We start from the raw sequence: 16,676 nt of genomic DNA on the forward strand, positions 1-16,676 counted from the left end.
AAAGGAGATGAAAAGTTGAGGAGAAGTTCTGTGAGACTTGGTGCGTTCTAGGTGGAAGGCTAAAGCACGCTTACAGTCCAGGGTATGCAGGGCAGATTCTCCAGGGTGAGAATGTGGCTTCGGAAAGAACACTGGAAGCACAATGGATTGGTTGAGATGAAATTCTGAGACAACTTTAGGAAGGAATTTCGGGTGCGTGCGGAAAACCACCTTGTCCTGATGGAATATTGTAAAAGGTGGGTCCACAACCAAGGCTTGTAGCTCACTGACTCTTCGGGCAGAAGTGAGGCCAATGAGAAACACCACTTTCCATGTGAGATACTTCAGGTGAGCCTTGTGAATGGAGGCTTCATAAGTTGTGAAAGAACAACATTGAGGTCCCAAACCACTGGAGGCGGTTTGAGGGGAGGATTGACATGGAACAGTCCTTTCATGAATCTGGAAACCACAGGATGAGCAGATAGAGGTTTCCCTTGAAGAGGCTGATGGAAAGCAGCGATTGCACTGAGATGGACTCGTATCGAGGAAGACTTGAGGCCAGAATGAGACAGGTGCAAAAGATAGTCCAAAACCAAAGACAAGGAGGAGTGTTGAGGCTCCTGGCGCTGAGAGACACACCAAACAGAGAATCTAGTCAATTTCTGGTGGTAGTATTGTCTAGTAGCGGGCTTCCGTGAAGCTTCCAGGACATCCCTCACTGGTTGGGAAAACTGTAGAGGGGTTACGTTGAGAGGAACCAAGCTGTCAGGTGTAGAGACTGCAGGTTGGGGTGAAGCAGAGATCCCTGATGCTGTGTAAGCAGAGATGGAAAAACTGGCAAGAGGTATGGCTTCCTGCTGCTGAGTTGGAGTAGAAGGGAGTACCAAGGTTGTCTGGGCCACCGTGGGGCAATCAGGATCATGGTGGCATGGTCTGACTTCAGCTTGACCAGATTCTTTTGAATGAGAGGAAATGGAGGAAATGCATATAGAAAGTGATTTGTCCAGTCCAGAAGGAATGCATCTGCCTCGAGGGGTGTAGATCCTGGAGCAGAAGTGAGGCAGTTTGAAGTTGTGGGGGGCTGCAAAGAGGTCTATCTGAGGCGTTCCCCACAGGGAGAAGATGTGATGAAGGGGCGTGGAGTTGAGAGTCCACTCGTGAGGTTGCAGGAGACGGCTCAAGCTGTCTGCTAAGGCATTGTCCGCCCCCTGAATGTAGACCGCTCTGAGGAAGGTGTTGTTGCGAGTCGCCCAATCCCACACCTTCAGAGCTTCCTGGCAGAGGGAGGCCGATCCCGTGTCTCCCTGCTTGTTCACATAGTACATGGCGACCTGGTTGTCTGTGCGAATGAGGATAACCTGGTTGCGAAGGAGATGTTGAAAAGTCTGGAGAGCGTTGAAGATCGCCCTGAGTTCCAGGAGATTGATGTGGCACTGGCGGTCCGCGCTGGTCCAGTAACCCTGGGTGCAGAGGCCGTCCCCCAGGCATAAGTCGATGAGTCGGTCGTGAGGACTTTCTGATGGCGGGGGGTTTGGAACAACAAACCTCTGGAGAGATTGGAGGATAGCATCCACCAGCGAAGAGACTGTTGCAGAGCAGGAGTGACCTGGATATGTTGAGTCAGAGGGTCGGACGTCTGGGACCACTGAGACACCAAGGTCCACTGAGGAGTCCTGAGGTGAAGACATAGAAACATAGAAAAATGACGGCAGAAAAGGGCCAAAGCCCATCAAGTCTGCCCACTCTAGTGACCCTTCTCCTTGATTTTGCTCACCACCCCCTGCCTTTACATCATTAGAGATCCCACACGAATATCCAATTTATTTTTGAAATCTGCCACGCTGTTGGCCTCAATCACCTGCCGTGGGAGTTCATTCCAATGATCGACCACCCTCTCGGAGAAGAAATACTTTCTGGAGTCACCATGAAATTTCCCTTCTCTGATTTTCAGCGGATGCCCTCTGGTGGACGAAGGTCCCATAAGACGGAAGATATCCTCTTCCACCTCAATACGGCCCGTGATATATTTAAATGTCTCAATCATGTCCCCTCTCTCTCTTTGTTCTTCAAGTGAGTACAGCTGCAATTTATTCAGCCTTACTTCATATGGAAGATCCTTGAGCCCCGAGACCATCCTGGTTGCCATCTGCTGAACTGACTCAATTCTCAGCACATCTTTCCGGTAATGTGGTCTCCAGAATTGAACACAATATTCCAAATGAGGTCTCACCATGGACCTGAACAGTGGCATTATGACCTCTGGCATCCTGCTGATAAAACCTCTACGGATACAACCCATCATTTGCCTTGCCTTGGAGGAAGCCTTTTCCACTTGATTGGCAGTTTTCATGTCATCACTAATGATTACTCCTAAATCTCGTTCTTCCGTGGTCCTAGCTAAGGTCTCACCATTTAACGTGTAAGTCCTGCACAGATTTCTTTTACACAGGTGCATCACTTTACATTTTTTAGCATTGAAGTTGAGCTGCCAAGTCGATGACCATTGTTCCAATAGTAGTAGGTCCTGCGTCATACTGTCAGGCATAGTGCTTTTACCTACTATGTTGCACAGTTTGGTGTCGTCGGCGAACAATGATATTTTTCCTCTGAGCCCTTGGGTCATATGAATATGTTGAATAGGATTGGACCCAAGACCGAGCCTTGTGGCACTCCACTGGTCACATCCGATGTTTTGGATGGGGTACCATTTACCATCACCCTCTGAAGTCTACCGCTCAGCCAATCCTTAACCCATGCAGCTAGTGTTTCCCCTAATCCCAGCGATTTCAGCTTGTTCAATAACCTGCGGTGTGGGACACTATCAAAAGTCTGGCAAACGGAATCACATGTACTGTAGAGGCCATGTGGCCTAGCAGGACCATCATCTGTCTCGCCAGGTTGGACGGGCGAGAGGACACTGAGTGGCAGCGATGAAGCAGAGCCTCCATGCGTGGGGGAGGGAGGAATGCTCGGAGCTTGGTAGTATCCAGAATCGCCCCGATGAAGGGGAGAGTTTGGGAAGGCTGTAAATGGGATTTTGGAAAATTTATCTCAAAACCCAGATGTTGTAGTAACCAAATTGTCTTCTGAGTCGCGAGGGTGACTCCTTGAAATGTGGAATCCTTGATGAGCCAGTCGTCCAGGTAAGGGAACACCTGGAGGCCGTGGTTCCTGAGTGCAGCGGCTACCACTACTAGGCACTTGGTGAAGACTCTGGGGGATGAGGCCAGGCCAAAGGGGAGCACTCGGTATTGCAGATGAAGATTTCCCACCCGGAATCTGAGAAATTGGCGGGAGGCCGGATGAATGGGGATGTGAGTGTAGGCCTCCTTCAGATCCAGAGAGCATAACCAATCGTTCTGCTAGATGAGGGGATACAGGGATGCCAGGGTCAACATGCAAAACTTTTCTTTGACTAGAAATTTGTTGAGCACCCTGAGGTCCAAGGAAGTACCGGGAGTAAAACCCCTTGTTCTGTTGGTCCCGAGGGACTGGCTCGACAGCCCCAAGCTGCAACAAGGCCTGGGCTTCCTGAAAAAGAAGGGCGGTCTGTGTCAAGTTGGAAGGATACTCTCTTGGAGGATGTTCGGGAGGAACCTGGTAGAATTGAAGGGAGTATCCCTCCTTGACAATGGAGAGGACCCAGAGGTCGATGGTGATAGACGTCCATCGATGGAAAAAATGATGGATGTGACCTCCAATAGGTGGAATCACTGAAAATGGCAGAGCGACAGAGGTTATGCTCTCTTTGAGACAGTCAAAAGGGCTGTGGAGTCTTAGGGACAGCAGATGGTTGAGGCTTTTGTTGATGTTTCTGTGGGTGCTGCCTCTTCATAGGCTGTCGGATGGGGGGGAGCCTGTTTCGGGGGGTAATGCCACTGGTAGATCAACAGTGGGCGCGATTGACGAGGAGGTGCAGGCCTGGGCTTCGGACGCAGGATGGACTGGAAGGACTTCTCATGGCCCGAGAGCTTCTTAGTTATCGCCTCGATGGACTCATCAAAGAGGTCGGAGACGGCGCATGGAACATTGGCAAGCCTGTCCTGGAGATTGGGGTCCATGCCGATGGTCCGCAGCCACGCCAGCCGGCGCATAGCCACCGAACATGCTGCGGCTCGAGCCGCCAGCTTGAAGGCATCGTAGGAGGATTGTATAAGCTTGTACCCGAAGTTGGGATAATGAGGCCAGCGCCTTCTGGTACTCGAACTGAGCCCTAGGATCCACGTAGGGCATAAACTTCTGGAATATGGACAAAAGAAACTCCAAATATGTTGTGAAGTGGAAGTTGTAATTCAGAACTCTCGAAGCCATCATGGAGTTCTGGTAAACTCTCCTGCCAAGCCGGTCCATGGTCTTTCCCTCTCTACCAGGTGGGACGGAGGCGTAGATCTGGGAGGGATGGGACCGCTTCAGTAAGGACTCCACCAAGAGGGATTTGTGGGAGAGCTGCGAGCCGTCGAACCCCTTGCGATGAACAGTGCGGTATATGGTATCCAATTTACTCGGCACTGCAGGGATCGAATAAGGTGTCTCGAGGCACCGTGCGAAGGTTTGGTCCAGCAGCTTGTGTAAGGGAAGCTTGAGGGATTCCACAGATGGTTGAGGGAGGCGCATAGTCTCGAGGTATTCTTTCAAGAATTTGGACCCCGTATCCAGGGGGATGTCCATGTCATCAGCCATCTGTCGAAGGAACGAGGAGAAGGACAATTGGTCGGCTGTTGCAGGGCCCCGGGACAGGCTCAATGAGCTCGAGGCCTCCGGATCCATTGGGGGCAGGGATCGAGAAGGTGTGAGAGATCCCATCGTGTCCTCGAGCTCTAGCATCGGTGGGGGAGTAGTAGTCGGTGGCGAATACTCCAGGTATGCTTGCTTCCGATGAGGCGAGGCCTGCCTGGACGAGTGCCTCGATCGGTGATGCGGACTATGTCGAGAGGTCGGCCTCGATGGGCGAGGCGAGTAGGTCTTCGCTGAGGCCCCCAGGTAGTGGATGGGGCTGGAAGCGGTCGATCGAAGCAGGGGTGGGTGCCGTAGAGGCTCGAACCCCGTCGGGGTGATCGGCTCCAATGGAGGCATTTGCAAAGACTCTGCTCCTTGCATCGAGTGAATCGGCTCCAATGGAGTCACTCGCAAAGACTCTGCTCCTTGCATCGAGTGAATCGGTTCCAACGGAGGCACTCGCAAAGACTCTGCTCCTTGCGATGCATGCGTTGTTGCCAGACCAGACACTCGCAGAGACTCTGCTCCCTGTTGAGAGTGTGTTCCCCGCTGAAGCACTGGAGGGGGCTCGACCCCGCGGGAGGCCTCCACGTGCCCAGGCTGGATTTGGGAAAGAAGCTGAGGCCCCATCGTGGTAAAGAGCTCGATGAATTGCTTCTGTAGCATGGTCTGGAATGAGGCCGGCAAGGATGAATCCGCATCTGAAATGGGACCACCTGCGCGGGCCTCGCGTTCCCTCGGAGCAGTGTGTGAGTGCTTGGACTTGGCCTTGGGCACTTTTAACACTACTGGGGGAATGGGCTGCTGGGCTACCTGACCTGAGGAGGTTGAGGAAGGCAACACAGCAGGCGTCTGAGCCGGGACAAATGAGGTGGTCTTGATGAGACTCGGCGCCGTAGAGGTGGTAGGCTGTGGAGTTGCGGATGAAGGCGAAGGTCCCTTCGTGGTCGATGGCTCCGTCGAGGACTCCATGAACAGCGATTCCCACAAGACGCAACGGCACTTTAAAGCACGTGCGGTGAGTGTGGAGCAAGGCCGGCACGATTTTGGAAGATGTTCAGGCCCGAGACACTGAACACAGCGTCGATGAGGGTCCGTTAGCGAAATCGCGCACTGGCACTTGCCACACTTTTTAAAACCGGTGATAGGCCGGGACATAGGCCGAAAAAGCTCTGCCGCAAGATCGAAGCCGCGGTGCTGCGGCCAGGTGGCCTGCCCGGTCGAACGGAACGATGAAATTTTTTTTAAACAATAAAACATGACGAAAATCAGTGATTAGGATCAAATAAAACCAAAACCGCGAACTTAGAAGGCACAAGTGAAGAAAACTTCGCGCAGAGAGTCGAAGAAGGACTTCTCGGCTCCGCGGAAAAGTAAGAACTGAGGAGACGTGCTCTGGTCTGGGCGGGAAGGCACTCGCGCATGCGCGGTGCGGGCGACTTGAAACTTTGAGTTTTTCTTCAAAGAAGCATCCGCATCAGGGCTCCGTTGGATCACGTCACCCATTAGTGAGAATACCTGCCTGCTTGTCCTAGGATAAGTACAGTTTAGAGCAGTGGTCTCAAATTCGGGCCCAGCGGCTACATGCGGCCCGCTAGGTACTATTTTGAGGCCCTCGGTATGTTTATCATAATCACAAAAGTAAAATAAAACAGTTTCTTGATCATATGTCTCTTTAGCTATAAATTACAATATCATTATTAAGACTTAGCCAAAAGGAAAGATTTATAAACTATAAAGAGTTTTACCTCATGCAAAATTGTCATTTCTTTAATAAGACATTAACTATTTTTTCTGAAGCCCTCCAAGTACCTACAAATCCAAAATGTGGCCCTGCAAAGGGTTTGAGTTTGAGACCACTACTTTAGAGGAAAGGTGGGAGAGAGGAGATATGATAAAGACTTTTAAATACCTATGTGGCATAAATGCACACAAGTTGAGTCTCTTTTATTTTAAAGGAAGCTCGAATTAGAGGGCATAGGATGAAGTTAAGAGGTGATAGGCTCAGGAGTAATCTAAGGAAATACTTTTTTTTTTTTTTTTACAGAAAGAGTGGTAGATGTGTGGAAGTCTCCCAGAAGAGGTGGTGGAGACACAGACTTTGTCTGAATTCATGAAAGCATGGGATAGGCATAAGGGATCTCTCAGAGAGAAGAGGAGATGATGGTTACTGCGGATGGGCCTTAGTTGCAGCTCTATGGGGGAAAGGAAAGAAGGAGCAGGGAATGTGATTGTCTGTTGTTCTGCCCTTAACAGCAGACCAGAGACATCTTTAAAATGCTAATATTTCAGACATTCTAAGCATCTGTTGCATGGATCATCAACTGCTAAATCTGGGCTATTAGCAATGTTCCCTCTAAGCTGTGTGGCAGCATACCTTTTAGCAGGAAGCCATGCAACCAGTGAGGTCAGGACCAACACCTGCCACTGCTGCTGCTTTTCTGAAGTAGATCTATTTAAAAAAAAACCAAGTGTTAAGCTTATTTTACAGTTTGATTATGCAAACTTTTATTAGCTGAATGCTGTTCATTTTTTTGGAAGATGTGCTTTGGGTTGGGAGGGAATTGGAAGAGAAAGTGTTGATATGTTTGAGTGTACAGTGGTACCTTGGTTTACGAGCATAATTCGTTCCAGAAGCATGCTCTTAAACCAAAACACTCGTATATCAAAGCAACTTTTCCCATAAGAGTTAGTGTAAACTTGAATAATTCGTTCCACATCCCCAAAAACTTAATTACCATTAGGGACGCCTCCACCGCTGCCTCTGCCACAGACCCATCCACGCGGCTCCTCCAATTCTCCTCCTCTGCTGCTGTTCGCTGCTTCTCACTGTGAGTGGTGCTGGCTAAGCAAACGCCACCGCCACAGAGCCCGACTGGACACTGTTGGCTCTGCCGCTCCCGAACGCTGCACCCCCCCGGATGCCACTACCCCCTCTGCTGGGACTCTCAAGTGCTGGCTCACTCCTGCCGGACGCACCCCGACTCCCATGCTCCACCCGAGGCCACTGGCGCTGCTATCGCCTCTTCCCCCCCCCTCCCCGACTGGCCCTGTCCTTACCCCTGCACCGCCGGTGATAAAAGTGCCTGCCACCGGTCTGTTGCTGAGCCTCGGTGAGGATGAGATCCAGAAGGCCTTGAGCATGAGCAGATGCTCAAGGCTCAGCAGCAGACCGGCGGCAGGCACTTTTATCACCGGCGGTGCAGGGGTTAGGACAGGGCCAGTTGGGGAGGGGGGGGAAGAGGCGATAGAAGCGCCGGTGGCCTCAGGGGGAGCAATACTGTTGGTTCCCGTGGTCGGGTCGGGTGGTCAATGCTCGGTTTACGAGTCAGAAGTTTGCTGAGTGTTTTGCTCGTCTTGCAAAACACTCGCAAACCAGGTTACTCGTAAACCGAGGTTTGACTGTATTTGATTATGTATGTTCATTGTAATCTGCTTAGGCATTAAGTAGAGAAGAAATTTTTAGAATAAATAAAATAAAAATCAATAATAATTCAGGATAAAGTAGTGTGGTACCCATGTTTTATAAAGTTATATAAATATAAAATAGAGTTAAGATGATATCTTTTCATTGGACTAATTTTAATACATTTTTGACCAACTGTCAGAGACCAAGATCAAAATCTCCTTTCTTAGGTCAGGACAGCTTATTGTCTTGACATGGAGAAGGAGGTGTTGGCCTCTGAGAGCTAACTGAGAAATGTTTTAAGTCCTTTCAATAAAATATCATTGTGGCAGAGTCCAGTCTGGGTTTTCCTGGACCCTATGCACACTCACACACAAACAGCTTAAATACTCGTGGAAAGTATAAGGAAAAGCTTATATTTATTCACTCTTCTGAGCCTGTTCTCTCACAGGCTAAGAGGAAGCAGTTTCTCCATTCAAATAAACAGTCCCCAGCCAGACCCATGAATATATTCCACCGTCCTTAATATAAGAAGTTGGGCTTACCTCAGCCAGCCATGTACCAAAAAGTCTCAGAATGTCAGCCCTTTCAACAGTCCTTGCCAGATTTCTTGACTTCCCAGGATTCTCCTCAGCCCATGGCTAGGAAAGAATTCTTTGTCTGTCTGTCTCTCTCTCTCTCGAGTTCAAACTTACAAATAGTGTCTATAAAAAGTAGGGTAGGGGTATCTTGGGCAGTTTGTCAGCAAACATGAAATTAAACCAGTTCTGTTCTGCTTTTTCACCAGCATTCAGCCAGGAATCCAATGCGCCAACCAGTGGGCAAGTTCCAAATGGACAGTGGATGTCGCAGTCTTTCATGGAGCATAATCCCTAATTTGGCAACACTGAAACTCAGCAGCAGGGCGGGAGCTGTGCTTAAGGGTTTTGATGTATTGCCCGTGCGTTAGTGCTGCAGTTTTAATGCAGTGAGGAAGAACTGTAACTCGGTTCTCTAATAATGATATCTTACCTCTTGTTTTCAATATTCTAATTTAAACCAATTAGGTGCTAGATTTTAGCCTAAATATAGATAGTTATGATGAAATATAGATAGTTATGATTGGTGCTTAAGAAGTGAAGAGTAGAGTAGGGTTTTATTATTATTACTATTCTCTTGCGTTTTCTAATTTAATGTCAACCATCTGTTGCAGTTTTTGACAAACTGCAGTCATGTGTTTTGAAGTGTATTATACTACTTGGGAGTTACTTGTAGTTTTTAATGCATTAGCCTTTTATATGGGTATTTTTTTTACAGGATGAGCAGTCAAACTCATGGACATCTTACATTCCCCTCGTGGCCCAAGAGAGAGTCATGACAGCTGTTTTAAGTGAATGTTACTACCAATAGTTTTTGCGATATAGAACTGCTCTAGCCAGAGCTAGCCCAACCATTCAGCAAAACGAGGCAGTTGCCTAGGGTAGCAAAAAGCAGTTGTAGTCTGAGTAAGACAAGAAGTCCTGATAACGATATTAACTCAAAAAATACATTAGCACATACTTTTACCTACAAATCTAACAGCCTGTTTTACAAAGTCGCGGTAGTGGCTGCCAATCAGCAACAGCCCCAAAGCCTTTTAAATCTCTATGGGCTTCGGGGCCGTTACCGCGCAGCAGCCGGTAGTGTGGCTTTGTAAAACAGACCCTAAGTGTAATATTAAAAAGTATGATGTCCAATTATGAATTTTATAGAATTGTTGTAGGATTATCAGAAGCTTAGAGGAGAAAGCTGCCAGGCTAGGGACCTGAAAATTAATTTGGGGAGGGGATAAAAGGTTCAGATCTGGCACTGGCCCTGGTTCTAGCTATAAACTAACATTAACATTATTAACAAAAACTAAACCTGAAAAGAGACTGCGTAACGTAGAGTTCTTCTCAGCTTTTGCGCATCATTTGCAGAGTGCAGTATCATCTGTGACTGCATTTACTTCCGTAATGGTGCTTAAGATTTTTTTTCCGTGTCTTCGTTCATGCCCACCTCACACACCCAGCTGCTGATAAAGAAAGAGGCAAGAGTGTAGAAAATAGCATAGGCTGGATGGGATTCATTCAATGCAAGAAACTGTTACTGTTAGAAGCATCTTCTGCCTTTTGAACAGGTGCTTTATATACTTGAAATATACATACAGAAGGCAATTGTGTAAGTGGACATCTGCTTTTAAGCGCCCAAAGCCAAATGGTAGGTGTTTTCTCTATAACGGCATCTGGGCATCTAGGTTCTGTTAAGGAATACTAGCATGCTAACATTTTAGGCACCCGCAGTTACATCAGTCCTAGAATTGACTTTGTCGGTCCCTAGACACAGCAGGGACATATGTAATTGGGAGCCTGCCCATGTTCTGCCCTTTTGTATGCTCACTTTGTAAATACGCACTATGTAAGTTTTATACAGGTATTTGTAGAACAGCACTTAGGTGTCCTGCCAGCACTTACATGTGTGTGTGTGTGTACATATATTCATGTAACTGCCGGTACTGTAAACATTTGCCTGTGGAACACATGTAAATGTAGGCACCTAGGTTATAGAATTGCTCTTAAAATGTCGAACATTATTTGTAGACTTTTTTTTTTTTTTGCTGTTCTCTAACATGTTAGAAACATGACGGTAGATAAAGGCCAAATGGCCCATCTAGTCTGCCCACGTGTGGGTCAGGAAGGCCTCTGCCTAGTTATATAATTGATATGGCACTCTTACGCATGCCTTAGGAAGAGAGTCCGTTAAGAGGCATGCACTGATTTCAGTTATGGTATGCATACCAAGTTCTAGCCACAGAATTTGAAGCATATTGACAATAGCATTAAGTACAATTTATGTTTTAGAGATGGTAAATTCAAGAATGCCAGCACCATTGCGATTAATTTTCCTTGTATAGATAAAACCAGGTCTTCTTCTGCTGTTCTGGTAAAGGCTTTCTGTTGTCATCATGTTTAGAGCTCAAAGCATGGCAAAGTTAGCAAGAAAGAGCCAAAGGCTTCCATTTTTTTCTTGCAAATCTATAGCAATTGTTAATTATTTTTATTAAAGCACATTTACATTTTTTTCCTCAAACAAGAGATGTTTACAGGAAGCTTCCAATGTTCATAATAAAAGCAAATGGCAGGGACAAAACCCCAAAATATGAAGCACATCTGCAAAACTAACTGCTGCTCTGCTTGAGGGAAGAGAGTCTGACAAAACCAATCATGACTAGAGAATGACACGGGGACAAATTTTTCCTTGTCCCGTTCCAGTGAGTTCTTTTCCTGTCCCTGCCCCATTCCTGCAAGCTCTGTTCTCATCTACACAAGCCAACACTTTAAAATCATAAGTGTTTGAGGCTTGTGCGGTTAAAGCAGAGCTTACAGGAATGGGACAGGGACAAAACTCTAATCATGACAACAAATATTACATTCTAGTGCAAAAGGAACATGAGTCTTGACCAGTGGGTTATTTTCCTCTCTAACTGCAAGTTGTATAGAAGATGTCATCTACCTTTTTGGCTCTGCCTCCTTCCTCAGTGGGTTGTGCTATAGCTCCTCAGTCTTTTCTTCTACTTGCGAGTTGGAAGATGTCTTTCTAATCTGCTCTGAGTGTATTTTATTATTTTGGGGGTTTTATTTGGATTTGGAGGCTTTGTGATGCTCAAGAAGTCCCCAGTAGTCCTGGGGCAGCTCTGCCTGGGAGAAGACAGAGATTCTCTGAGTAGAAATCTGTAGCTAATAGGGCAACCCTTTTATAGGGAACCTTTTTAGCCAGCCTGCATTAACATCTGTGGAGCTCGGGGATCGTTCCCCTGGAAGTGTGGCTCACTTCTGGTTGTTCCAGAGCTTGAGCGTAAACTGTTTGGTCCCATGGTGGTCTGGTGGGCTTTAGTGGGTTCCAGCTGCATTTTGCTCCCCCTGACACATGTGGAGCTGTGGGGGCTGAGGTCTCAGTTCAACTTCGGTCCAACTGGCAGCCCAAAGAGTGCAGCATTTAAACCCTTCTACATGCATGTCTGAGACAGGAGTCTTCTCCATAATCTTGACGGTTCACCCTGTCAGATATTGATTTAGCCTGCTTCACTGTCTTGGACAGGTATGTGTTTTCAAAGATTGGGATCTGCTCCTGTCAGACAAGTCTGAAGAGTGAAATGACACATCTGTTGTTATGGAGCTCTCATACTCTCACTTGCCTCTTAAGTGTTAGTGCTACTTACTGAAACAGCCAAGACACCATTACAGCACAGAGTATAGGCTGTTGTAGCCTATGGAAGAATTAGGGAGGTTGAGGTCTGAAAATTGTTTTTTTTAAGGAGTTGCTGGGGCTTGGTTTAGGGAGCCGCCACCTCCAAAAACTCCTTCCCTGAATTTTTTGAGTGTTAATATTGCTCTCCTGGGCTGTTTATTGTAGCCATCATGCTGCCATGTCAGTCATCTTGGATTTCAAGGTGCCTCGCACATTTCCAAGGTGTGATGGTCATCGCAGCAGCACCTGTGTAATGGTGATCCAGGTGCATCCATGCTTGAAAGATTAGCTACTCAGAGCCCCGTCCAAGCACAAGAGAAACACAGCAGTGGCACAGGTTGTCCAACTGCTGCAGGTCCTAGGTTATACCATCAATTTTCAGAAATTACATTACATTACATTAGTGACTTATATTCCGCCTTTACCTTGCAGTTCTAAGCGGGTTACAGTATAAGACAGCTGGACATTTCCAGGAAGTTACAATTTAGGGGGTGCTTACAATTCTAAGCGGAATATAGTATAAGATAGCTGGGATTTTCTGGGAAGTTACAATTGGGGGATGCTTACATAATAGATGCAAGGAATTACAATTTAGGGGACGTTTACATAGTAGATGCAGGGGGATTACTGTATAGGGAAGGTTTAATAGAGGAGGCAGAGGGGAGAAGTTGGGGAAGGGAGGAGAATTGAGGAATACTAGTAGGGAAGAAGAGTTTAGGGTTGGTTACTTGTTAGGGTCGGTTGGGAGGTTGTATAGTTATTTTGAATAGTAGGGTTTTGATTTCTTTTCGGAATGATTTAAAGTCACTTATAGTTGATAACAAGTTGGAGATAAAGGGGTCCAGTTTCGCTGCCTGCGTTGCTAGGAGGCCGTCGTACATCTTCTTTCGCTGAGTTCCCTTGAGCGGAGGATAGGCGAATAGGTTCTGGGTTCTTCTTATTCTGGATGTGCAGTTGAAATTTAGACGGTTGTTGAGGTAGGTGGGTGCAGATCCATTTATTGCTTTGTAGAGTCCATACAATCCCTAGAATGCAAGGGAATTTGCTTTAACATGGCAGGAGCCGTGTTTTTTCTGTAACTAAGACACCAACTTTTAGAGTTCCTGGCGATTACAGCTCACATCACTTAGCGCTATCTGCAGATGCCAGGGTCAATGGTGGGTGAAAGCTCATCTTTGCCCTATTCAAAACACATTATTGGCCCACTGGTTTCCACAGGCAGATTCTCTGTAGAAGCCACTGACCTGGATGGTGCAGGTACATCTAAATTTGCATAAGTGGCTTCGGCTGGAGTCAAAAAGGATTGCCTCTCTGCATATCCTTTTTAGTGATCCTGACAACAAATACCACCCTTTACAGCTGGTAGGGTTATTGCAAAGATTACCCTGTTCAGGGCAATTAGTCACTCCCACAGAGGAACAGCTTGGAGTTGTGAGCTGGTTGTCTGGCCCTACAGCCATTGGAAAACACCCTGGATGGCAAAGCGGTCAGGGTTTTCTCAGATAAAGCCACAAAGGTGACCTGTGTCCACAGGCAGGGAGGCACCAAGAGCTTTCTGATGGGTCTGGGGGCCCATAGTTGTTGTTGCCGAGTAGAAGTCCTACGAGGGCTATCAGCAGTGCACATGTTGGGGAGTGGACATGTACAGGTGACTATTGTAGCCAGGAGACAGACCCCAGTCCCCAGGGGAATAGTGTCTGCCTAAAGAGCTTTCGATGGCATTGTACGTTGACAGTCTCGCAATTCTTCAGCTGAAGATTCAAGCTCTGAAGTACCAGCATGGTCCCTCTAGCTCATCAGTGCCGAGAGAAAAGGCTGTTGTAAAAAAAAAATTTCCCTCCTGAGATTTGTAAAGCAGCTACATGATCTACCCTTTATACTTTCCCAAAATTTGAGAGGGTGAATGTAGCGGCACAAATGGACACTGCTTTTGGGTCCTTGGTGCTAGCAGCAGGCTCATCTGCCCCGCCCTAAACTCAGGGGACTGCTTTGGCATGTCCCAATGGTCAAGCTTCATGTTTCTTTTGCATTAGAAGGGAAGATTAGGTTCTTACCTTGATAATCTTCTTTCTAGTACAAAGGAACATGAGTCTTGACGGTTCACCCTGTTAGATATTGATTTAGCCTGCTTCACTGTCTTGGACAGGTATGTGTTTTCAAAGATTGGGATCTGCTCCTGTCAGACAAGTCTGAAGAGTGAAATGACACATCTGTTGTTATGGAGCTCTCATACTCTCACTTGCCTCTTAAGTGTTAGTGCTACTTACACTCAGGTTGGTGGCTGAATTTGTTCCACCTTATTTTCGTTAAGGTTTGTTATTAACATTGTTTATCCCAGGACAAGCAGGCAGGTATTCTCACTAGTGGGTGATGTCATCCGACAGAGCCCCGATACGGACATCTTGAAAGCATGTCTTGCTTGAAGAAACTTAGAAGTTTCGAGATGCCCGCACCGCGCATGCGCCAGTGCCTTCCCGCCCGATGTACCGGGCGTGTCTCTTCAGTTCTTTTCTTTCCGCGGAGCTGAGAAGTTATCTTCAATCTGCGCTGACTGAATTTCAGTTTTTCTTTGCCTTCTTTAACCCGCGTTTTGGTTTATTTCTTTGAATTCACTTTAACTTTACTTTATTTAAAAATAAAAAAAAAGTTCAAAATTATTTCTTCCGGCGGTTCTGCCGGCCCGGCCTCGTGGCTGCGGCCTACCTCTTTCGACATTGCAGCGTCGATTTTCCGGCCTATGTCACGGCCAATCACCGGTTTTAAAAAGTGCAGCAAGTGCCAGCGTGCGATTTCGTTGACGGACCCGCATCGACGCTGCCTTCAGTGTCTTGGTCCGGACCACGTTCCGAAATCGTGCAGGCCTTGTTCCACGCTCACTGCGCGCTCGTTCAAGCGGCGTTGCTTGCTTTGGGAGTCGATGTTCCAGATGGACACTGCCAAGGATCTGTCTGCTTCTACATCTGCTGAGGTTTCACCGGTCCGATCGAAACCTGCATCGATGACTTCCGCATCCGGCATCGTGAAGCCAGCATCGTTTACACCGGCTGCGGCTTCCAGTTCCGCTGCGGCGCCTGCCTCTGTCTCTTCGGTTCAGGTACCGCCTTCCACTGTCCCTCCCGTGGTCATCAAGGTGCCCAAAGCTACTAAGCAGAAGCACTTGGCCGCGAAGGAGCGCGAAGACCGTGCAGGAGGACCCCCTTTCGGTGCGGATCCCTCCATATCGGCTTCGCTTCGATCCCTGCTGGAAGCTCAGTTTGTCGAGCTTATGCAAACTATGGGACCCCGGCTTATCGCCAACATTCAGGGTGAGGTCCGAGCACCGGTCCCTGAGGGCGGTCCGCCCCCTCCCCCTCGCCGTTCGATCTCGCTGCTCGACGAGGGGGATCGGCGGAGGGCGGCGGATGCCTCCAGGAGGGCTTCCCTTCCTGATATGCCTCCTTTAGAGCCCATTACTCCTCCAAGGCAACAGGGCGCTGGGACGGTCCCTGATATTCGGAGTCCTGGGCATACTGCATCGCAGGAAGAGTTCTTCCGCACTCCATACCAGACTTGGGTGGCGCTGCGTGAGTCCGCGTCCTTGCCACCTCTGCGATCCACCGCTTCGAGCCCCATCCATTCCTTAGAGGCTTCGGGGGATCGTGCGATGCACAGAAGTTCTCGCTCCCCATCCCGGCACCGGGAGGGGCATCGTTCTCGTCATTCATCTCGACACTCCTCACGTCATTCGGAAGTGTCCCCACAGAAAAAGATGCAACGTTTGGGATACTCATCGTCCGATGTTTCCCAACCGGAGGGACCAGAGTATGAGGAACCATCTACCTCTTATTCTCCATGCCAGTCTCAGCTCTCCCTAGACCCGGAGGCTTCCACTTCGTCTAGTCCGTCTCGGCGGCCGGCCTTGGCGGACCAATTGTCTTTCTCATCTTTTCTCCGACAGATGGCGGATGACTTAGATGTGACTTTGGATACTGGATCTAAATATTCTAAAGAGTATTTGGATACGATGCATTTGCCTCACCCTCCGGCGGAGACTCTTCGGCTTCCTTTGCATAAATTGCTGGACCAGACTTTCATGCGCTGTTTTGAGACACCGTATTCTATCCCTGCGGTTCCCAGCAAGCTGGATGCTCGATACCGCATCGTTCACCACAAGGGGTTTGAGGGAGCTCAACTTTCTCATCAGTCTCTGCTGGTCGAGTCTTCTCTCAAGCGTTCTCACCCTTCCCAGGTCTACGCTTCTGTGCCTCCGGGCAGGGAGGGGAGAACGATGGACAAGTTTGGTAGACGAGTTTACCAAAATTCGATGATGGCGACTCGAGTGCTCAATTAC

General features: G+C 48.1%; 1 protein-coding gene across 1 annotated transcript in view; it reads left to right on the plus strand.

Annotated features, from left to right (window-relative positions):
* TDG (thymine DNA glycosylase) overlaps positions 1–11,427 on the plus strand; it is a 28,753-nt gene extending 17,326 nt beyond the window's left edge. Inside the window, exon 9 of the mRNA XM_033951782.1 lies at positions 8,889–11,427. Within this exon, the coding sequence (XP_033807673.1) occupies positions 8,889–8,977 (89 nt within the window). The 3' untranslated portion in view covers positions 8,978–11,427. The remainder of the gene's footprint in view (positions 1–8,888) is intronic.
* Positions 11,428–16,676: the final 5,249 nt, after the last annotated feature.

Source organism: Geotrypetes seraphini, chromosome 7 (assembly GCF_902459505.1).
Source record: "Geotrypetes seraphini chromosome 7, aGeoSer1.1, whole genome shotgun sequence".
In the NCBI taxonomy this organism is placed as follows: Eukaryota; Metazoa; Chordata; class Amphibia; order Gymnophiona; family Dermophiidae; genus Geotrypetes; species Geotrypetes seraphini.